Here is a 24,114-nt window from a genome sequence, read left to right on the forward strand (position 1 = left end):
CTGCCACTCCCACCCCCCACCCCTAACCCCAGCCTCCCTGCCTCAGACCCAGGGCCAAGGGAGGGAAGGCACAGGGAAAAGCAAAGCCCATTCTGACGTTGACTTTCTGCCTTTCACTGTCTCAAAAGGCAACAGATTCCAGAAAAGAGCCAGAAGAAGAAGAAGAAAACCAAATGGCGGGGAGACCGGGCCACTGGTACCCACAAACTTCAGTGTGTGATATTGTGATGGGCCTGGGGCCCTGGGCAGAGTCACCGTGAACTGGCCAGCCCTCGGGACCCCTCCACTGCCTAACCTCACCGGGAACTGTTTCTAACCATGACCCTTGACCCGAGGACTGGGCGCAGGAAGGGAGACATGGGGGGTGGGCAGGGAGGAAAGGGGGTCCGGCCTCCTCGAAAGGGCACAGGCTTCGTGTCTCACAAGACACAGCATCCGAGCCCCGCGTGTGATTCAGCCGGTTCCTCCCGTCTCCTGGCGGCTGTGTTGTTTCTTTGAACTGCGTAGTGTCGGTTCGATGTGGACGTTTACCCACCACGTACAGAGTACGAAACAAGCCATGACCCAGCTCCCGCTTGTCTCCAGTCCTCGGTGTCTGAGCTTGGGCGTCTTTTGTAGGTTTTTAAATTATTTTAGTGATCACTGTTGTCTCGAGGGGGTCTGTGCCCGCTGTCTGGTGGAGTTTCACCCTTCAGCAGATCCCCCTGACAGCACGTCCGGAACATCGTGGTTGTTTTTCGCTGAGTTTTCCCGGCAGTGCCAAACTCACCTCACTATGAGGGACAGTGACTGGGAGGCCTCAGGGGCAGCAGTCCCTGCTCGTGGCCTGAAAATGGGAGCCATGAGAGCCGTGCCCAGCAGGAGGGTTTCATGGCCGATATCAGGAAACAGAATCTCATTTTGCTGAGGGGAGAGGCTGGCCCGAGCTTGCCAGCTCTTTTTTTTTTTAATATATATATTTTATTGATTTTTTTACAGAGAGGGAGGGAGAGGGATAGAGAGTTAGAAACATCGATGAGAGAGAAACATCGATCAGCTGCCTCCTGCACACCCCCTACTGGGGATGTGCCCGAAACCAAGGTACATGCCCTTGACCGGAATCGAACCTGGGACCCTTCAGTCCGCAGGCTGCCGCTCTATCCACTGAGCCAAACCGGCCAGGGCTAGCTTGCCAGTTCTAAAAGGGGTTTCATGATCCTGGAGATGTAGAGACTCAAGGGCACAGATCTGCCCGAGTGTTCGTGTCTTTCCCCATCGGCGTGGGCTCAGTCTGTTCCCGGCCTGTGCTGCCCACAGCTCTCCATCACAGACACACTGACAAGGCCTGCATGCTTCTCCACGCCACCGTGCGCTCATCGGGGCACCATCCGGGGATCCTGGTTTGTGCTGAACCTTACGCAGAAGTGATCCAACACTGTTGTTACCTAAACAGCACCAACACCCGAAGCCGTGTTCCCTCTGAATCAACTGACGACCACTCCTGAAGCCCAGTGAATCCTTTGCAGAGTCAGCATTAGGCCGCCTTCCTGGCTCATACTGACAAGGCTTGTGTCAACCTCTCAGATCTTAACTGTAACATGTGATCAGAAGAGAAAGGAAGGTTGAGGTGAAGACATCGCTCCCATACCCCTGTTTCTACGAGGGGGCAGTCCCCCAACTCCCTGGTGATGTCCCCCTCCCCCTCAGTGCTGCTGGTGAGAGCCCAAGACTGGATTTGGGGGCCGGGGTGAGGGGGCAGGGGCAGCAGGCACAGCAGTGACCCCTGAGAGGAGGTCAGAGATGAAGTGGCGCACCTTGTGACCTTATTTTCCAAATGTTACCAATCGGGTCACTGGGCAAACTGGAGCACCCCTAGCAGGTGGCCTGGCCTCTGTTTGGAGAAAGGACCAGGGAGAGCGAGTGCCCGGCTGGACATCGGGACGCCGGATCCTTCTCCAGCTCTGAGGGAGCACCGAGGGGCCAGCCGGAGGGACCTGCTGCAGAAGGAAACAGCCGAGAGTTTTGTTAGCTGGAAGTCAAACTTCTTTATGTGTCTAAATGGCCCTTGTTTTTCTGAGCCTGAAAGAAAGGATAATAAAGAACATTCCAGATCAGGCACCTCACAGCTCCCCAAGAACCTATCCTGTTAATGAATGGGCATCTTAAACACTAGCAGCACCAGGCTCTTTCCAACCCTATGCTCCCCTGAGCCACGGCCCGTGTGCCCTGTGGTGGCAGCCGCAGGCTGGTGAGGGCGAGGCAAGGCCGGTGGCAGGAAGTCGGGCGGAGATGTTTGTATCGAGGCAGCGGTGGCATGGGACCAGGGGCCCTGCACATGGGGCAGTGTCCACCGTCGGTAAACATCTCCCGGACACGGACCACCACCGTGCGCCTGCCCACAGGGGAGCCTGCCCACAGGGGAGCCTGCGAAGCCCTGAGCACCATGTGGAGAGTCTCAGAAGCAGATAAGCTGACCTAGAGTGAAGCCCTTGGCCATGAAGATAACAGACAAAGGGGTTCCAACCGCTCCCGGGCCCCCCGCCCAACAGGCAGTGCATCTGCCCTGCCTGGCCCCATCTTCCAGGGCATCTATCCTGCACCCAGCCCCCAGCTCCACTCCTCAGTGCCCGAGAGGGAACCTGGGTCAGGGGTGGCCTCCGTGGCCTCTGCCGTGGAGCCAGTGGTCAGCCTCCATCTCCCATGACCTCCTTTTCCTCCAGGTGCGACGGGTAAATAACACTTTTAAAAGACAGGTCTTTGGGTTTGAGAGAACCATGAGCCCTCCTGGCCGCGAAGGCTGCCAGATGGGCCAGAGTGGCGTGTGCCCTGGGGCAGCCCCAGCACAACATTTTCTCCATGGCCCCCTGGCAGGTCTGTCTTGGAACCAGCTGGCCCTGCTACCCGATCGGTGACTGAGGAGCCCAACGGGACTTGTGTCTTTTGTGACATCCCGGAGTTCCCACTGTTTTTCCAGACGAGCTGAATAGCCCAGCCCCTGAGCACACCCTTCCTGAAACCCCCACCCCATGCCTTCGCCACTGTGTGCTCTCAGACTTCCTTCTAAAATCGACACCCTCCCCCTGCAAGGGCTCCTTTCTCCCCCGCTGGTAATCCTGGCCGCTCTCCCACCCCCACCGCCTGGGGCCCGGCCCCCAACTCCCCCCCCCCCCCCCCCCCCGCACTTTGCCACGCAGGGGGCGTTTGGATGGTTTTTCTTAGGACTTTGCCTCCCACCTCGCTGTGGAGCGTGCTGGTCGCCTGTCTCGCTAACACGTGGCAGCTCTAACTCAAAGGACCTTCACGTGTGACGACAGTCAACCCAGAGCCATAGACGGGCTGCCTCCATTCGCAGCCCATTGGATTAGAAATCCCATGTCGGTTTACTGAGAACAAAAGATACTTGAATAACGGAGCGCCCGTGAGCGCCCCGCTTCTGTTACACAGTATTAACAGGTGGCCGTTGTCGTGAGACGAGAGCGATGCCTGGAGATCTCGACGATGCGTGAGCCTTTTATGTAACTTTTTATTAAGTCTTTGTGTATCTCAACTCATTAATAAAGAAATGAAGAGGAACACTTGTCTTATTTCTTCTTATTCGAATATTCCTGAAGTTTTGCTGACAACATTGTCCGTTGACAGTGTCTGGCTCAGAACACCCATCTCTCACGGGCAAACCTGAAGTAAGGAGACCACTGGGGTCCTGGGAGGCGTCTCCTTCCTCAAGGAGCCCGAGGAGGAAGGCAGGTGTGTGGAGACACAGCCCCTTGACGTTCAGCAGCCCTGGATTGGAGCTTTGCCACCGGCCTGTCTGGGCCTCTGAGCTCGGTCCCTGCTTCAGTGCTCAGCTGCCCGCCTGTGAACGGGGCAGGAGTGTGCTCCTCGGAAGCAGGCGGAGGGAGCTCACAGCAAGGAGCCCAGAAATGGCGCTCTCTGTAAGGGCCACCTGCGGGGTTGTCTGACGTGCTTTTCATGGAAACTGCCCCCGGCCCCCATCACAAGATCACAGTCGATGTGATTTCATTTTTCTATTGATTGAACCTGGTGGGTACTTGACCAAGCTGAGCCTCTCTCTCCTGTATCATCTGAGTCCTCTCTCTCTGGGATCTCTCCCATCTTAACACAAACAAGAACAAATCCTTCCTTTGACCCACGTCCTCTGCCAGATACCACCTGCTGCTTCTCTGCTCTCTTTTGTAGAAAGGGATCTTAAAAGAGTAGCCTGTGCTTACTCTCAGGAACCCCTCTCATTCCTTTCTCTTTAAACTGCTCCAAAGAGGTGTTCACCCCCTCGTTCTCCCACCGCCTTTGTCAAGGTCTCCAGTGGCTCCCATCACGTGGAATTCAGTGGCGGGCTCAGTCTTCTCATCATTGATCTGCTTACAGCATGGACACAGTTGACTATCCCTCTTCCTGGTTAAACTGTCTTCCTCTGGCCTCGAGGGTGCCGCCATATCTGGTTGTTCTTCCTTGCGGTCCCTCCCTAACCTCCTTTGCTGGTTCTCTCTCTCCCACCACCTACGGATAGAAGCCAGGGGGCGCCCCCGGTCAGCACCGCAGCGTCAGCATCACTCAGAATGCTGGAAACCCATGCTCTTGGGCTCTGTCCCGACCTTCTCAACCAGCATCTGCGTTTTCGGGAGAACCCCAGGTGACTCAGGTACGCTGAAGTTTGAGTACCACTGCCCCAACATCAGCTCAGCATCAATGGAATCCAGTCCCGGACTCCCTGTGCTTCGAGGCTTAGTTCAACCACGTGCAACCAGAAGAAGCCTCCTGGGCATTTATCGCAACAATTCGAGTTTGTGCCTCTGTCTGCCACAGCGGCAAGATTCTGCCTGGCGAAGGCAGCGAGCTCGGAAGTGTCCCGCAGTCAGCACGTGGTTCCCTGAACTACGGGAAGCTTTTACACAAAGGCAGGTGGGCTCCAGGTTTGCTTCTCAAACCCTCTAGCGTTTTTCTTAAAATGTGGACAACTGGCCGACGGGCATGGCTCAGTGGCTGAACCTCGACCTGGGAACCATAAGGTTACGGTTCGATTCCCGGTCAGGGCACATGCCTGGGTTGCAGGTTCGATCCCCAGGGTAGGGTGTGCAGGAGGCAGCCGATCAATGAGTCTCTCTCATCATTGATGTGTCTATCTACCTCTTTCTCCCTTCCTCTCTGAAATCAGTTTTTAAAAATTTTTTTTTAAAAAAGGGGGAGAAAAAGTGGACAAGGATGCTCAATGTAAAGAACAAGAGAACGCGAACAATCGGAGCTGGAAACGGGTAAAGGCCCTGTTCTTCGGGCACACGGAGGTGAGCTGCTCTGTGCCAACCACTCTCATGCCCCGGGACTTGCACTTTCTAGGCTCGAACATCGTGCCAAATAGCTCATTACATGCTAATGTGGGAACTAAACAAAGAAAAGAAGGCTGAGTTTGCAGAGATCCAAGAACTGATGGATGCTCTCAGGAGAGTGTGCACCCTGGCAGCGGTGTGTAAGCCGTGCACTCTGGCTCACGCCAGCTTCCTGGCCAGGCGGGGCACCTGCGCCTGCGCTGAGGGGCGGAGGGGAAATACCTGGATGAGTGGTTCTCCAGGTCTGGTCCCCAGTCAGCAGCTTCAGGTCACTGAGAACTTGTAGGAAAAACAAATGACCTGGCCCCGCCTCAGGCCCTCCGAGTGAGAAGTTCTGCGTGGAGGAGGGTTTGTAAGCCCTGCAGGAGATTCCGCTGCTCCCTCGGGTCTGAGAGCCCCTGAATTACAATGAAAACCCCATCACACGCAGGCCAATGGCGGCTGGTTCGTTCTCCCCTGCAAGGCAGCAGCTGGCTGTCTGGACCAATTGGCCCAGGTCCTGCCTGCATCTGAACCCCAGGGGCCCCCGCACACGCAGAATGGTGTGTATTCGGGGGGGACAATCACTTTGTCGGTCCTCACTGTGCCACCCACCATGTGTTACCCAGAGGAAAGATGAGCTGACCCCTTGACCGTCCTTTTCCAACTTTAGGCCCTGCTGGTAGTTTCACGGCCGCTGAGAGCGGGAAGAGGAAATGAAAGGAGCGGAGATCCATCTCCCTCCCCTTCTAAGGAGAGCGGACAAAGCTCTTCACTTGGTTGACACATCCCTGCACGCGCCCCCACAGCACCCTGAGGGAGGGGCCCGCCTCCCTTCTCCCAGTTCCCCCAGTGACTCAGGGTGCGACCCACGCATGACTCACCCACCGCCTCCCGCCGTGGTTAGCAGCACCTGCCACTCAGAATTGACAAAAGAGGAGAGGAAATTGGATGCTGTGGCAGCCGGGGAAGACTTGGTTGGGTGGGAACCCTGCTGGGAAACGCAGGCAGAGGAGGGGTGTGAGGCAGGGAGCAGAGCCGCCTCAAGCCCGATGCCATCACCTGGGATTCATAACCACCTACGCCAGTGCCTCGGAAAGGACTGTGTGTTAGTATTAGGGTCACTTCAGGAGGTTGGGGGGCATCTCGAGGCCCAGACCACACCCCCAGAGAATCTGGAGCCATTGGCCTGGGTAGGGGCCCGGGTATGAAGACTTGTTAAAGCTCCCCAGGTGACTCGGCGGCACAGCCAGGGTCCGTGGGGTTCTGGCCCCTTGAGTACTGTGCTTCTCAGTGATGATTGGTTAATACAAGAAGCAGCTGCCTGCAGGAGCCCGTGCCTGAAGTTACGCAGGACGCTGGTTTCCCGCCTTTGTAAACGGACACCTACCACAGGCATCTTCTCTCCTCACTGGTGCTCCCAGAGCCTGGCTTGACCTGCCGACTCATCTGCTCACAATCTGTCCCGACACCTCATTCCCTCACGTCCCTTCCAAGTTTACGGAAGGCCTGGCGGCACAAAGTTCACACGTGTTTACTAAGGGAATGGATAATTACTACAGATACCAGCGCGGGCCTCCAACCTTAACACCTCAGTCAGACAGGCTCCTACCGCCCTTCTCCGCTCCCAGCCCCATGGCCCCTGCGCCCCAAGGCCAGGTGCAGACTTCAGATCGTTCCCAAGGGTCAGGTGCTCAGTGATGTCCACTCCTGTCTGTCCCACAGCCCCCCTGCCTCCGTTTCCACAAAGAAACCCCACTCTCAGTCACCATCCCTGCGCTTTGCTGAGGACTCCGGGGTCCCCGGGCTGGTCCCTCTGCTGTCTGGGCCTCTCAATTGGCCACCAGCCCATGCTCCACGGGACCCTCCACCACCCCCTGTCCTCCCCGACCGCCGGCCCCCTTCCTCAGATCCTCTCACCTCCGCTGGGTTGCCTTTGCTGTGATCCCATAATCCCTTCCTGGGCTCAAGTGTGGTTCCAGTTGTTACGAGGTGACCAAGGTTTCCAGTTTGCTCAGGACTGAGAGCTTTTCTGGGACATGGATCTTCAGGCTAACACCAGCACAGTCCCGGCAAAGCAATGTTCATATAACAGCTCCTCCCCTCTCCCCCCCAAAATAAGTCCAATAGTTGGTCACCCTACTAGTAAGAATAAAACTGTCACCTTGTTCTAGAACAATAGGAGTCACGATAAATTAGGTGGCAGTTCTCAAACTTTATCAACCATCACCATCATCTAGGCCAGTGATGGCGAACCTTTTGAGCTCGGCGTGTCAGCATTTTGAAAAACCCTAACTTAACTCTGGTGCCATGTCACATATAGAAATTCTTTGATATTTGCAACCATAGTAAAACAAAGACTTATATTTTTGATATTTATTTTATATATTTAAATGCCATTTAACAAAGAAAAATCAACCAAAAAAATGAGTTCGCGTGTCACCTCTGACACGCATGTCATAGGTTCGCCATCGCTGAATCTAGGAGCTGGATAAAATGCAGACTTTTCTGAATCAGCTGGCCTTGGTGGGGGGGGGGGGGGGGGGGCAGAATTTGTCCTTACGGCAACGTCTTGCGAATGTAATGTTGCTGATCTAGTACCACACTTTGTAAACCCCGAATTAGCACATCCATGTCACACATTCACAACGCGCACTGCAGACACTAGTGACCAGCGAACATTTTGCTGGGCCCTTGCTGTGAGCCAGGCACTGTGCTATTGATACGCAGCATCTCATGTAATCCCCGTGGCAGGGACCCTGTGGTGGGTGATGTGGCGCTTGTTTCATAGAGAGGAACCCCGAGGTCCAGGGAAACCCAGGAGTGACTGAGCCTGAACTTGCACCCCGTTCTCTCCCTCTCGGTTTGCCACCACCCCCGCCATGCGGAGCACGAGCTCCTCCCAGCTGGCTACCCCACCCTTTCCATTTTCACTGGTTTCAGGAAAATCTCTCAATGCATCTCCCACATCCCCGCCTTCTTCCGAGTGAACTGAATGCAGATCAACTTCCCCTGGTGACTCAGCGGCAGTGCTTTGAACCTAGTTAGGTCACTGTCACTTTCCTGAGCATCTGCACTGGGCTTCCTCCCAGGGCCCAGCCGCAAGTCCTTGATGCAGGGCACCACAATGTTAATAGAACAACCACCCCCCTCCCCCCCCCCCCCCAAAATAAGTCCAGGTTTTTTGTTTTGCCTTTGTGGTTGGCACTGCTGAGTTTCTGACGTGTTTGGTGCACAGAGGGTGTGTGGGGCGGTGCCCAGATCTAGCCCAGCTTTGCTGCTGGCTGATGACCTTAGGCAGGTGGCCCAGCCTCTCGGCCTCAACTTCCTCATCTGTCAATTGGGGTTGATGATGATAATTGTACTTTTAGTGCGATTGGACTATTGTTGGGTTTGAATTAGAGATATACTTCCAGAAGAAATGGCTGGCATATAGAATCTCTAACTCAATGTTAGCCAAGATCCCAGAATCAGATCATTAAATGCTTTGGGAGTGCCTACCAGTAAGTACAGCCACCACTTATTGAACACTTGGCAAGCACCAGTCGTGTGCTTTGCATGGGTCACCTCACGTAAGGTTTGGAGGAGCTGGGTGACTTACCCAAGCACTCAGCCCAGTAAGTGGGGTGCCAGGATCCCACCCAGGCCAACATAGCATCCCCTCTGCCAGCCTTGCAGGGCAGGTCCTAGGCTGGGCATCAGCAAGGAGGCTCAGCCTCACTCCATCACCACTCTCCCTTGGATCACTGGCCTGGAAGGCTCTGCCCTGCACCCCCATCCTCCGGCCACAGCTCCTGGTCCCCAGCCACTCCCCTGTTTGCCTTACCCCCATGCCTCAATGCTCTTTTTTTTTTTTTTAATATTTTATTGATTTTTTATAGAGAAGAAGGGAGAGGGATAGAGAGCTAGAAACATCGATGAGAGAGATCGATCAGCTGCCTCCTGCACGCCCCCCAATGGGGATGTGCCTGCAACCAAGGTACATGCCCTTGACCGGAATCGAACCTGGGACCCTTCAGTCCGCAGGCCGACGCTCTATCCACTGAGCCAAACCGGTTCGGCAATGCTCTTCCCCTGAAAGGCAGCCTCCACACTCCACTCACTCTGCCTGTTGCCCTCTCTTCTCGTGGGACCCAGGGCTACTTGGAGCTTTGCTTTCACCAGGCTCCTCTTGTCAAACAATACAGTCCACCCACATGGCAGGCAGGTTGGCATCAGGCATCAAGAGGCTTAAAATTCTCTATCCTAAAAATTCCACTCTCCTACAGATATCATCAAAGATGCACAGAATGATGAACAAAGCTGATCTTTGCATTCATAAGACAAACAATTGGAAATGATCTAAGTGAACAATAATTGGGGAAGGTTAAGTAAATAATGTTATACCCATAAAATGGGATGTTGTCCAGCTATTAAGAGAAGATGTGTGAGCCAGCAGGGGAACTCTACATTTCCTGTACTTTCATGATCCCTGGGTGTTATAATCATTTTTAAATCTTCACTGAGTGGAAACATGGAGAAAATGGCATCAACTTCTATTTATTTTCATTATTTGACCACCAGTAAGACTGAACTCTTTATGGTTTGTCCAGTTTTACTCCTTATAGGATGCCTATGTATGCCATCTCTTCAATTGCCATTGGGGGTTTTCTTTTTCTTATTTATTAGCTTTTACATATTAAGTTTACTGACCACTTATATCTTATATTTATCCCCAAATTTCCCAATGTAATTTCTCTCTTAATTTTATTTATAATTTATTTTTATACTATATATTTTTTAATATATTTTATTGATTTTTTACAGAGAGGAAGGGAGAGGGATAGAGAGTTAGAAACATCAATGAGAGAGAAACACCGATCAGCTGCCTCCTGCACCCCCCCTCACTGGGGATGTGCCCACAACCAAGGTACATGCCCTTGACCGGAATTGAACCTGGGACCCTTGAGTCCGCAGGCTGACGCTCTATCCACGAGCCAAACCGGTTAGGGCTATTTTTACACTATATATTTTTTATTTTAAATGTTCAAAGCTCTCATTTTATCCTTTATGGTTTTTGTCTTTGGTGTAATGCTAATAAGGTCTTTTCTCATATATATATATATATATATATGCATATATATATATATATATATATATATAGACACACACACACACACACACACAAAATACTTTTATACCTTTTTCCCCCAGATGACTATCTAGCCATTAAATAATACAATGGAATTGTTCACACTCCATACCATTATAGTGAAGATTAAATGTGTGAATTCTTGAAAGCTCTGGAAACAATCACTGGCACATAGTAGGTGCTGTATTATTCATGTAAATATTCATTCATTGGAGATTTATTCTGGAGTCAGATGTGAAATAGGTTTTAGCTTTGCGTTAAGCCAGTTGTCCCAACATTATTTATTCATAACACACCCTGTCCTCATCAAAAAGCTTGTGCTGGCCTGGCCGGTGTGGCTCAGTGATTGAGCATCAACCTATGAACCAGAAGGTCATGGTTCGATTCCTGGTCAGAGCACATGCCCGGGTTGCAGGCTCAATCCCCAGTGTGGGGCCTGCAGGAGGCAGCCAGTCAATGATTCTCTCTCATCATTAATGTTTCTATCTCTCTCTCCGTCTCCTTTCCTCTCGGAAATCAATAAAAATATATATATATTAAAAAGCTTGTGCTGGAATGGGCCGAGCTCTGAGCTGGGGGAGAGGCTACTCCAAACTCCCTGCTCCCTTTTCCCGGTGCCAAGTTCAAGAGCTTTGTCCCAACAGGTTTCCTAAGGATGGGGTGCAGAACCACCTGCTGGCTCCATTCCCAGCCCAGGTGCAGTGCCTCTAGCCGCAGTCTTTCTACAAATCCTTCACTTTGACCTCTGGAGGCAGTGAGATTCCCGTTTTCTCCAACCACACTCCTCCCTCCCCCCTCCAGCTCACTGAACTTTCTCGGCCAAGGTCCCCACCTGCCCCCCAACCTAGTCAGCATGACCAGGTAGAGCCCTTTGTTTTGCACCGGACAGTAGTGAGGGGGTGAGGGGTTCTCTATCCACTGGGGTCACCCAGCCAGGCTATCTGGCCACTGCTGGTTCCTGGGTCCAATAAGGGCCAGATTTCCATGGTCTGAAGCGCAAAAATGTTCATTGTTCTTCCTTCTTCTTCTTCTTCTTCTTCACCTCTGTGAGGAAGTTTTTCAGAAGCGACACATTTTCTCTGAGGGCCATGGTATCAAAGGTTAGGGAGGAGATGGAGCTATGACAGAGATGCCTCTCTTTGTTAGGCTAAGCGCTGAGGGTCACTTTCTGAGGGCTCCTCTGTGCTGGCCCAGCCTAGACCGCACTATGCACAGAGCATTCGTGCCAATAGCGCCCCCTGGCCCGCACAGCTGCCAAGACACGTGCTAAGCGTTTTCCTCAAGTCACTTCTCCTTGAGTCTGAGGAGGAGGAGCGAAACGCCCCTCAGGTGAGGGAACTGAGCTTCGCAGAAGTTAAATAACCCCCCCAGGTCTCACAGGCCTGAGGGGCACAGCGGGGACTCTGCCAGAGCTCCCACCTGAAAAACGGGGCTCTCTGTTGGTTGTGAGGATTCAATGAGCTGATGCATTCAAAGAGCTTAGAAATACTGCCTGTCAGACACATAGAAAGTTCTCCATGCCCGGGAGTTGCCATTTCAGCATTATTCTTGCGGTAGCTGCAGCTGGCATTATTATCCCCATTTGAGGTTCCCCGCCCTGCAGCCGGCTGGGCGTGCGGTTGGGAAGTGCGACTAGTGTTATTCTTGTCCACCAGGTGGCAGCACTGCAGAGCCAGTGGGTCCATTTCCCGCCGCCTCCTCAGTGTGGTTCCTAGGGAAGCCCTGCGCTCCCAGAGGCCGCGGGATATCAAAGGCCAGACCCTTCTGCTACCTGCCCCAGCTCCACCTCCACCCTCTGGGGCAGTGGTTCTCCACCTTCTGGCCCTTTAAATACAGTTCCTCAGTTTGTGACCCAACCATAAAATTATTTTCATTGCTACTTCATAACTGTAATGTTGCTTCTGTTATGAATCGTAATGTCAATATCTGATATGCAGGATGGTCTTAGGTGACCCCTGTGAAAGGGTCCTTTGACCGCCAAAGGGGTTGTGACCCACAGGTTGAGAACCGCTGCTCTGGGGCTTCCTGCCCTCCAGGTCTGCTTGTACCCAGATAAACGTGCACCCTGGGGACTCAGGGTCTGGACCGCAGCACGTTCATAGTACAGGCTGCCAGTGGTTCACAAAGGGGCAGGCCTTCTCAGAAACGGTGCGATGAAGCCCTCTGGGTCGCAGCTTCCCCGCGGGCCAGGCTGGCTCCTCTGGACACTCCACACGACAGCCAAGCCTAATCCCTCACGGCTGATCTCAATTGTCTTCTGGGGATGGATGGCTCCATCTGCTTCAAGCTCCCCAGGTCAATACAAGGAAACGTGGGCCCCAGGAAGGAGTTTCAGACAGGCGCCACACACATTCACCGTCCCACCCTGCAACCACCTTGGAAGACCCCAGTCCCTGACCCCTGGCCTGTTCGCTGGGCAACCAGCATTTCACAGAATGTTGTGGGAGGGCCTGTCACAGATGGAGCCTATTAATGGGCAGATTCCAAAGCCCCACTTTGGCCAGTGGTTCTCAAGGTGAGGTCCCAGGATCACTGCTACAGATCACCTGGGAACTTGTAAAAAATGCAAATTCTGCCCAATCAGAAACTCGGGCGGGGGCAGCAATCTGTGGCTAACAAGCCCTCCGGGCGACTGGGCGGCATTGGGGTTTGAGGCACACTGGCCTGCACTCCCCCCTCGCCTGTGGCTGCAGGATCCTGCTCCACAGACATCGCCAAATCGCTCTCACCAGAGGTCCGGTAGGTCTAATTCATCATTTCTAAGGGGCCAAGTGTTGTGTCGATAGTGTGGTTAGTGGGTTGTGTGGTATGCCACCAGGCGTGGTTGTGATGGGTATGTTCCCGTATGAAGGTGCTCAAAGCTATTGCGGTTTTAGTTTTTATCTTGATGAAAATGTGTAATGTTTTCCTTACAGTTGCTTAGCAAACAGAACTCTGACTTGTGACAGGGGACTTCACAGATGATCAGATTTCATGGTCTATCTTGTTTCCGACAGCTTTACAATTTTCCTCCCCCGAGGCAAGGGGAGGTGGCCCTGAGGCACGGATGCGTTACGTGTGAAGGGGAGGAGATGCAGGCCCAGGCCCTGCCCCCCTCCCCCCATAATGTTGATGAGAGCCCCTGCCCTGGGAGGGACCAGGCTTGGGATGGGGCAGCGTGGTTCCTGAAGGAGCGAGAGGTGCCAGCCCATTCTTTTGGTAGAACTCCCAATCTCAAGTAGATGATTGACGTTTGACAGGAAGTGTGACCTGTTCATTCCTTTCCCTGCCCGTCACCTCCCAGAGAGGAACTTCATAGAACTCAGCATTGCCACCCAGATCACCCGACACATGCAGTGAGAGAGGAAAGATGGACGCGTTTCCTCTGAAAATGGAGCTGGTAGCATCATGTAAACAAGGCTCTCTCAATGATGCTGGAAGCTGTCAGAACGTAGATTTTTTTTTCTAATTACAAATAAACGTGTATGTTTCTCAGAAACCCTCAGCCCACTTCTTATGATTCTATAGATAGAAGTGTAGTGAGTTGAATAGTGGTTCCCCCAAAGTAACCCCCAGTCCTAACCCCCAGAACCTATGAATGTGACTTTATTTGGAATTAGGATCTTCAGAAATATGATTAAGTTAAAGATCTCATGGTAAGGTTATCATGAGATTTCGAGTGGGTCCTGAGTCCATTGTCTGGTGTTCTTAGACTGTAGGCTAACAAGAATGTGGATTAGGCTCATGGCACAGGTTCAGATCGCTAGCCCCCGAAAAATGCCTCATTTTCCCCATCAGAGGCACCGATCATTGGCTTTAGCTTTTTCTTCTTTCTAACATAAGCATTTAAAGCTAGACTTTTCCTCTTAGCATTGCTTTAGCTGCATCTCACAACATGTGATGTGTTGTATTTTATCATTAGAAAAATATTTTCCATTTTTTCTTGTGGGTTTTTTTTTTTCTTTGACCCATGGAGTAGATAGAAGTGTTTTAATTTCCAAATATTTCAGGTTTTTCTAGTTATCTTATTATGGAGCTCTAATTCAATATCACTGTGGTTGGAGGATTTACTCTGTATAATTTCAATCCTTTTACTTTATTGGCTTAGCATATGGGGCACCATGCACACTTGAAAAGTAGAGTTGGCCATTTATGGTATAGTCCTGTAAGTGTCATTTAAGTCACTATGACGGTGTCACTCAGATTTTCGAAATCTTTGCTGACTTTATGTCTAAGTCTACCTATACTGAGGAAGAAGTGTTAAGACCCCCAATTATGATGGAAGAATTGTTGGTCCTCCCTTTGCTTGATTTTTTTAATGGTAGAAGGAGGAAACGGAAACAGCAGATGGAACAAAGAGCAGACAGCAGAGTTAAACCCTAATATGCCACTTGCTACCTTAAATACAAGAGGATTAAACATGACAATTAAAGACGGAAATGGTCTGACTAGTTTTTAAAAATACCCAACTTTATGCATATGAGACACTTTCTTTTTTTTTTTAATAATTTTTTAAAAATATATTTTATTGATTTTTTACAGAGAGGAAGGGAGAGAGATAGAGAGAAACATCGATCAGCTGCCTCCTGCACATCTCCTACTGGAGATGCTGGAGATGTGCCCGCAACCCAGGTACATGCCCTTGACCGGAATCGAACCTGGGACCTTTCAGTCCACAGGCCGATGCTCTATCCACTGAGCCAAACCGGTTTCAGCCATACGAGACACTTTCATATAAGAACACAGGTGAGTTGAAAATAAAAGGATGGAAAGAGAGATTGTCATACACACAGTAGGCACCAAAAAGCTGGAGTGATTGTATTCAGATCTGGCAAAATAGACGTCAAGACGAGGAGAACTGTCGTGGACGAGGTGGCCGAGTGGTTAAGACGAGGAGAACTATCAGATCAGCAGTGACATTTTATATAAATGGTGAAATAGTAGGGAAACATGCTATAAATGTGTATGCGCCCAATCTCTGCTTTAAAACACATGAAGCAATATTTGACAGAACTAAAAGAAGAAACAGACAAATCAAACCCTGTTCTTAATAAGTTGTAGAATAGATAGACGAAAAAATGTGTAACGATGTGGAAATTCTGAACAATACTATCAATCTTCTTGATCTAAATGGCACATAAAATATTATGCCCAACAACTACAGAATACACCATTTTTAAAATTTTTTCTTGATGGTTGACAGGATACAGTTGTCTCCCATTTTCTCCCCTTTACCTCCCTCCACCCAACCCCCACAGCACCCCAGGCCTTCCCCATACTATTGTCTGTGTCCATGGGTTATACACATACGCATATATGTTCTTGGGTAATCTCTTCCTATTCCCTCCCCGCCCCCCACCCCCACTGAGATCTGTTATTCTGTTCCATGCATCCATACTTCTGGCCCTATTTTGTCAGTTTATTTTGTTCATTAGATTGACATGTGAGATCATGTGATACTTGTCTTTCTCTAACTGGCTTACTTCACTTAGCATAATAGTCTCCAGGTCCATCTATGCTGTTTCAAAGGGTAAGAGAGCCTTCTTTTTTTTTTTTAACAGCTGCATAGTATTCCATTGTGAAAGGCACCACAGCATTTTTATCCACTCATCTACTGATGAGCACTTGGGCTGTTTCCAGATCTCAGCTATTGTAATAATGCTGCTATGAGCATATGGTGCGCATATTCTTTCTGATTGGTGTTTTGGGATTCTTGGGATATAGTCCTAGAAGTAGGATTGCTGGGTCAAATGGGAGTTCCATTTTTAATTTTTTGAGGAACGTTCATACTGTTTTCCACAGTGGCTGCACCAGTCTGCATTCCCACCAACAATACACTAGCGTTCTGTTTTTTCCACATCCTTACCAGCACTTGTTGTTTGTTGGTTTATTGACATAGTCATTCTGGCAGGTGTGAAATGATACTTCATTATTGTTTTATTTTATTTTTATTTTTGTAATCCTCACCCAAGGATATTTTCCATTGATTTTTAGAGAGTGGAAGAGAGAGGGAAAGACAGAGAGAAATATCGATGTGAGAGAAACACATTGTTGCCTCCTGCATGAGCCCCGACCAGGGTCCACTCTGGGGAGGAGCCTGCAACTGAGGTGCATGCCCTTGACTGGAATCGAACCCGACGCTTCAATCTGCAGGCAAACGCTCTATCCACTGAGCAAAATGGCTAGACCCTTATTGTAGTTTTAATTTGCATCTCTCTGATGGTCAGTGATGTTGCACATTTTTTTTACATGTCTTCGAGTAGCCCAGTAGCTTGCTGCTGCCCTCCTGTAGCTCTCGGTGGCTGCCCCGCACCCCCTCATAGCTTGCTGCCCTGCCAGCTCCTGTAGCTCTCCCCTGCCCACTTGTAGCTCGCTGCCCCACCCTCCTGCTGATCCATGATCCAGTCGTTAGGTGTCATGGCGTAATGCCATTTGCATATTACATCTTTATTATATAGGATATTATATAGGATTGGCCATCAATCATGTGTCCTCTTTGGAGAAGTGTTTATTCAGGTCCTTTGCCCATTTTTAAATTGGATTGTTTGTCTTCCTGGTGTTGAGTTGTATGAGTTCTTTATATATTTTGGAAATTAACTTTTTATCAGTTAATAAGGGTGTTGTGGTCACAGGAGGGTCCCTGAGCTCGGCCAGGTGGGCTGGGGGCTAGGTCTAAGCTTTATAGATGCTAGAAACGGGGATGCGGGGTTCTAGGGGCCACTTGGAGGGCTCAGACACAAGCTCAGGTCCACGCTGGGCCTGGAGGCCCTCGAATGACCAGCCAAGAGTCTCACTAGAGTGGATAGATGGGGTGTAGGAGACAGCTATTAGGTGATGTTTATCTATGACAAGACATTTGTCCACGTGTCTCGGTGAGTCATATACTGCCCTGGGCAGCACCTGGTCCACCCAGGGTTTTCTAATCGGGTGTTGCAACTGCACCCGCCTCTGACGCCTGCGCGGGGTGTTGATGTTGGAGGAAGCCCTTGGAAAAAAAAAAAAGGATCATTTTTACACCCAGGCCAACTCCCGACCCCGCCCCCTCCTCCTGGACCCGCCCCTGGAGGCGGAGCCATCCTCGGCCGCGCACTCCCAGGCCCGGCGCGAGTGCCGCTGCCGGGAACCGCGAGCTCCGAGCGCCCAGACGGCGCCGGCCAGTCCCGCAGGGCAGGTGAGGCCTGGCAGTCCGGTTCCTGCGCCTGGAGGACACATGTGTCCGGGCGTCGGCGCTCACGGACCTGAGCCCAAGTGAAGCTTTCGGAAAAGGCAAGACGGCGGCCAGGAGATGTCCGCGGAGAACCCCTGCGCCCCTGGCGCGCCCGATGCTCCCTGCGCCCCCGATGCTCCCTGCGCCCCCGATGCTCCCTGCGCCCAGGGACCGCCACGCGCGCCCGGCCCGGAGCCTCGCCTGGCCCGCCAGCTGCTGCCCGAGCTCTACAGCTACTTGGCGCGCGTGCTGTTCTACCTGGTGCCCGTCTACCTGGCCGGCTACCTGGGGCTCAGCATCACCTGGCTGCTGCTCGGCGCGCTGCTGTGGCTGTGGTGGCGCAGGAACCGCCGCGGGAAGCTCGGGCGCCTGGCGGCCGCCTTCGAGTTCCTCGACAACGAGCGCCAGTTCATCAGCCGCGAGCTGCTGGGCCAGCACCTGCCGGCCTGGGTGAGCCGACCTGGCGGGCAGGGGTCAGGGTGGGGGGGAGGCCCTGGGAGGTTCGGGAGGAGCCTGCGGGGCGCCGGGGAGCTGGGACGCGGGGACCCGAGGGAGGGCAGGAGCCAGGTGGCCCGCACGCCTGGTCCCCCACGGGCCCGGCTCAGATGCCCTGGGGGCGGGACCGTGCCCCTCGCCCCCCTCAGGCTCACCTCCACCTCCGTTTCGGCTGCGCTGGGAGAGGGACCTGGATTTCATGTCAGGGCCCAGAGCCTGGGAGAGAAGTCACGGGCGGGCCACACCCAGGAGGAAAACAAGGGCGTCCGCGCCTCTGCAGTTACTCAGGAGGGAACCAGCCCGCCTGTTGAGTCAAAGAAGGAACGCGGGGCGCTGCGCTGATGGGCAAACGCAGTGACAGAAACTGCGGACTAGTTGCCTTCGGCAGCAGTCGGGACAGAGCGGGAGGCAGGGCCAGAGATGGCTGTGCGGGGAGGGGGCGGAGAGGGGCCGGGGAGAGGCTGGCGGGGCTGGGTCAGGCCTTCCCTCCCTCTGCCTGGAGGGAGGCTTCTGATTGGGGTAGTTGGGCGCCCGTTCCTGGGATTAGGAATCCGGGATGAGAAGCAGGTCTGTGTGAACACCGGTGAAGCGTATGCAAATAGATGTAGATGTGAGCTCCTGTGAAGAGGATGCAAATAGTTGTAAATGTGAACTCCTGTGAAGAGTATGCAAATAGATGTAAACGTGAACTCCTGTGAAGAGTATGCAAATAGATGTAGTTGTGGGCTTTCTGACCCTCCTCAGGGAGGTTTACTAGCTGCGGGGAGGGGCGAAATGTGGAGAACCTGGGAACTACTCCGTGGAATATTCTTCTCCCTCCTCTGCCTCCTGAGGAGCTCAGACTGTTTATGAAGACGGAGAGACAGGGCTCTGGGAACGGTGCGGGCAGCGTGCCCCTTGCCCACGGGGCTGGAGCACAGGTGTCTCTATCTTACCTGCTGCCGGCACCGTGCCTGCCACCTTGCCCATCTTGAGACCTGGTTTCCTCGCATGGAAGTGGGGCTGATTGATGGCTTAGGGCCCCGTTGATATCAAGACATATTTTCCAAATTAACACGGCAAACCCGTAGTTGGGGATTGAAAAAAAGCTGTGGGTCTCCACGGCCTTGGCTGTGGCTGCCACCTGGTCCCGTAGAGGGGCACCCAGGGAGTGCGATGGGTGCCCGCCCCCTGCTGCTCTCACCTCCTCTGACTTACACCCCCCTGTGAGAGGTAGAGGCCAAGGCCAGGTGGGGCCGAGCAGAGACCATCCCTCTGCCCTGCCCTGCCGGTATTTGGCGCTCAATTCTCAATCCAGCAGCCTCCGCTGCCTGTTAGACGCCTCACCACAGGGCTCCAGATGATCTTAGTCATTGTTCTCCCTGTGGGGCTCATTGTCCCCGCCCCGCCCCCCCCCCCCCCCCCCCGTGAAAACTCCAGCCAGCCCCCTGGGCCTCGTCTGGTTCCCTTCCATGGACGATACAGCTTCGGAGGGCTGCTTCCGCCTGAGAAGGGTTGTGAGTGAAGAACCTGCGGGCTTCCTTGTCTTGTGACTGTGGCCGGGGCACAGGGAGAGAGCAGGCGGGGTCTCCCGGCTCAGCCCCTGGACAGGAGTGGCTGCCGTGTGCACGTGTGAGTGCTCCTCGCACACAGCTTTTAGGGCTGTTTTGAAGGAATGGAGAGCTGCCTCGGTCAGCCCTCCCTGCCAGGCTGCGGACTGGGGAACAGCGGAGTGACAGGAGTGGGGTCCTTGGTGCTGCAGAGCTGGTGACAGCCAGCGCACCGTCATGCAGCTGCAGCCTGGAACGCGTTTCCGCAGCAGTTGTGTGAGCCGAGTGTCTGAAAGCTGCCTGTTCAGCCAGCAGTGAGGGCTCGTGGGGGCTGTGGTGTATTCTCAATCTCCCTGGCTGCCTGGCCCTACCTTCCTAATAGGAAACTCGCTCCCAAGGGTCCGAGCAGCATGTGTGTATCTCGGAGCTGGATGACCTCAGGGGGTGGAGCAGTAGGAGGGATGTGCAGAGTGGGGCTGTCCAGGCTCCCCCTGCGCCCGGCTCTGCTGGGCCCGGCCTGTAGGTTCAGGGACTCCAGCATCCACCTCCCTTCTGCTCCTCAGCGTCACTCCTCCATGCTCTGGGCTCCTCAAGACCCTCCTGGGGGAACCTTGGCTGCTGCACTGCCCCCCCTTCCCCCCTCCCCCCCCCCCCCCCCCCCCCCCAACCGCCTTTGGCAGGGCCCTGGTGGGAGCCGGGCAGGCCGCACTCCTGGGTTCGTGCCGCGGGCCCCTCCGCAGCTGCGTGCAATGATGCTTATTCATCGAGCCCTTGCCCAGAGCTCAGGTGGTTTGATACTTGTTTTGCTCCTTCCACGAGTGGGCCGGTGTGAGGAGGGAGGTGTTTGGGGGGATGAGGGCCTGAGGCCAGGTGGAGAGAGGAAAAAACTGTCAGAAAATGTGGCATTTTGTCCGCCTGTGGTCTCGGGCCTGGCCGGGCTAGGTCTTCTGCCAGCTGATAGCACCAGTGGGCAGCCTTGTTAGGCACAGTGCACCCTTGTGCACCTGCTGGGGTGGGGCGAGCTGATGTGATTGGTGGCAGGTCTGGACTTGGAGTCTGTGCTCATTCACTGGGGGCCTTGCGGAGGTCCCCTGTCTTCTCTGGGTCCCCGACTTCTCTGTGGGCGTGATGAGGATTTAGGATCCTGCCATGATTAATCCGTCCCCAGTTGGCTTTTCTCTGGTGCCCCCTGCCCACAGGACCCTGTTCCCCAAACTTTCTGCCCCCCCCCCCCAATCGGCTGGGAGCCGATGGATGACGGCTGACAGGTGAGCCATTCCCCTAAAGTGGGGAGCATCCCAAGGCTCACGGTAGCATCCCTGGGATGTTGGGCCACTAGGATGGTCCCTCAAAGCCCCAGTGCCAGCCATCCAAGCAGACAACCAAGCTGAGTGCTTTCCTTTCCTGGGAGCTCGGCATTCCTCCTGCGGGTGGAGCCCCAGTTTTCCAGGGCCCAGGCTCTCACGGTCCGGTCCGTCCTGTGCTGAGACTTTTGTTAATTAGGGGAAGAAAATGCGATGACAGCTCTGAGCTTGGGCCGGGCGCTCTCAGATTACATTGCAAAGCTCACTTCTTGGAGCTCATGTGTGGAACCTGGTTTTGAACGTCAGGACTGGTTGGGGGCCACTTGGAACTGGGGGACTTCCTACCCATGAGGCCCCCGAGACCCGGTGAGGTCATTCATGTGGCTCGGAGTCAGGCCCGTCCTCAGGAAGCAGGAGGCAGGCAGGTTTTAGCCAGGCCCCAGGGTCTCTGCCCCATGTCTTAGCGATGCTTCATGGACTTCCCAGGCCCTGGGCCAGGATTGGGCAAGAGAGGAGCAGAATGTGGGCCTCCCTCCCTCCAAGCCCCGCACAGGGATCTGAGGCATCCTTTACTCAGTTGGCAAACATCTACTGAGGGCTCGCAGGATGCCAGGCTCGGTGCCCACAGCACGAGTGACACGAGGTCCCGCCCTTGAGGAAGCCCGGGCTAGAGGGGCGTCAGAGCCCCGAGAACAGCCTTTCCTGATACCGGGTGAGGAGTCTGCAAGGCAGCTGTGCAAGGCCAAGGGGAGAGGCTCCAGCCCAGGCCGGAAGTGGCCCAGGTAGCCTCCTTGGAGGAAGTGGCACTGAGGTGTTCCTGGCTGCTGTAGGGGTGGGAGTGGCTCCGCTGTTAGAGCTCAGTGGAATCACGATGTTATGGGTGTTTTTTTTTCTGCCTGCTTGCTCTTTCCTCCCCTTGCTTTTAGTGGCACAAATGATAATAATCGCTTTGTAAAAGAATTGAGGTTGGTAGGCTACTGGTAAGAATTTGGTGTTCTCCCGGGAGTGACAGCTATGGGACTTCGGACCCCCAGTCAGGAGCCCCGTGGGGCACAGGAGCCACCTTCTTCCAGGGCCTGAGCAGGTCCCCCCGCCTGGAGCCCCGCGCACGCATCTCCCACACTCTCCCCTCCAGGATCAGAACCGCCTGGGAGCTTGTTAAACATGCAGGTTTCCAGGCCCTGCCCCAGTCCTGACGCAACATTTCTGGGGCTCTAACCAAGAACCCATGTTCCTCTGAGCTCTCCAGGAGGTGGTTTTATGCAGAAAAGTTTGAGAGCCACTGTCCGCGTCTAGCCCTTTGCATGGCCAGGTGCTGTGGGTGTCTCCCAGCATCGTGGGGAACTGGAGCAAAAGCTCAGTGACATTAGGGCTCAGTCTGAGAGCGAGGCACCTGTCTTCTGCTGCCTTCCCTTTAGCGGCCTGGGGAGGGGAAGACACGACAAAGGCCCTGACTGGGCCCCTTTGCCGCACCTCACTGTGGAGCGCCCCTCGTGGGCAGACTTTCTCAGGGCGCCTCACAGGCATTGGGCCCACTGTCTGTAGCCGTCTTTGGGGGCACAGCTCCCTCAGCCAGTCAGCCGAGGCCAGGGAAACAAGTCAGCTGTGGTCCCTCCTCTGTGGCCTCAACCAGGTGACTGAACTTTTGCCGTGTCAGCCTCTCCCCACGTGTTACTCTCCCATCTCGGTGGTCTCTCAACGTGCAGAGCTGGGGGCACCGAGAGACCCGGTAGAGAATTTGCTGGGTTTTGGGTCAGGCAGACATGGGCACAGAGCCCCGGTGAACTTGTTCTTGGCATGCACCTGAGCTCAGAGGTGTCTGTACCTCCACGGTCTGTACAACTTCCAACAAGTGACCACGTCTGAGCCAGGAAGGATACTGAGCACCTCACATGCACTGTCGAGTCGCATTTAGTTTTCTCAGGAAGTCTGTAGAGTGGGCAGTGCTGTGCCCATCTTGTGGACGAGAAAACTGAGGTTAACAGAGGCTAACTTTTAAATGTGCAAAGAATAGGTTAGCAAGACACTAATAAATGGACTTTAAGTGCTGACATCTCAGGTGGAGGAGAGGGAGAGGAAAACAATGAGAAAAATGTGTGAAGGCTCGGCTCAAGTCAAATGCAGGTGGGAAGATCTGAGTTCTGATCTTGGCAAGTACCCACCAGTCTCTGAGTCTTTTATCTGTAAAAAGGGCATAACTGTATTTTTGCTGTTCACCTTATACAGCTCTAGGAAGAACAAATAAAATTGTCTGAGGGCAGGTCCTCTGCTAAATTAGACTTTCTATCTAAGACAGTGGTTCTCAACCTTCCTCATGCCGCGACCCTTGAATACAGTTCCTCATGTTGGGGTGACCCCCAATTTCATTGTTACAAATTGAACATAATTAAAGCATAGTGATTAATCACAAAAACAATATGTAATTATATATGTGTTTTCCGATGGTCTTAGGTGACCCCTGGGAAAGGGTCGTTCGACCCCCAAAGGGGTCTTGACCCACAGGTTGAGAACCGCTGATCCAAGAGGAACCACAGTGTATAAAGAGGAGGAGCGAGTGGGGTGCGGGGCAGCAGCACAGCCCGCACTCGGCCCCAGCACCCAGGGCTGGTGATTCTAAGTAGCCGCTGAGCCTTAGGTTTCTTATCTATAAAATGGAACTTGTTAACCTAAAATAAAAGGCCTCTCAAGAGGCATCAAGCATCTATTTGAGATCAAAGAATAGCTGTTTGGGAAGCACTGATTCAGGCAGAAGCCCAAATCATGTTTCGATTAGGAGACAAAGCCAATAGCACTTATGAGAAGGGGAAGGGGAACAGTTACATCAACAGGAGGAAGGCCTTTCATTGGTGCAGATAACATAGCACAGTGATGCTAATTCTAAATAAGGCTCTGAATTTTCAGTCTGGTAGTCATCAGTTCGCTAGTCATAATATCTACTTTCTTGTTATCTTTGCAAACAGTTTTTGGGGTCATACTGTTGCTTTAGGCCAAGTCCAACGGTGGTTTTTGCCCGTTTTAACATTCCAAAGGTTTGAGGTATAAGGTGTGCAAGGCCATTCCTCTGGAATGGCAGCTCTGGCTCCATTTACTTATTTAATTAATTTTTATAATCTAATAAGGGATTAAGGTGAGTATTAAATAACATGAGATAACAGGAACTCAATCAAAAAGG

At 53.1% G+C, this 24,114-nt stretch overlaps 2 protein-coding genes across 4 annotated transcripts in view; both read left to right on the forward strand.

Moving 5' to 3' along the window:
- MRAS (muscle RAS oncogene homolog) overlaps window positions 1–3,548 on the forward strand; it is a 44,366-nt gene extending 40,818 nt beyond the window's left edge. For all 3 annotated transcript variants that reach the window (XM_070433491.1, XM_070433489.1, XM_070433490.1), the window contains exon 6: window positions 129–3,548. In XM_070433491.1, coding sequence (XP_070289592.1) covers window positions 129–228 — 100 coding nt within the window. In that variant the 3' untranslated portion in view covers window positions 229–3,548. The remainder of the gene's footprint in view (window positions 1–128) is intronic.
- A 14,144-nt stretch (window positions 3,549–17,692) lies between these two features.
- The window catches only part of ESYT3 (extended synaptotagmin 3), a 40,769-nt gene continuing 34,347 nt past the window's right edge, over window positions 17,693–24,114 (forward strand). The window contains exon 1 of the mRNA XM_070391469.1: window positions 17,693–18,064. Coding sequence (XP_070247570.1) covers window positions 17,693–18,064 — 372 coding nt within the window. The remainder of the gene's footprint in view (window positions 18,065–24,114) is intronic.

Source organism: Myotis yumanensis, unplaced genomic scaffold (assembly GCF_028538775.1).
Source record: "Myotis yumanensis isolate MYYU_CA2020_CCGP unplaced genomic scaffold, mMyoYum1.0.hap1 SCAF_14, whole genome shotgun sequence".
NCBI lineage: Eukaryota > Metazoa > Chordata > Mammalia > Chiroptera > Vespertilionidae > Myotis > Myotis yumanensis.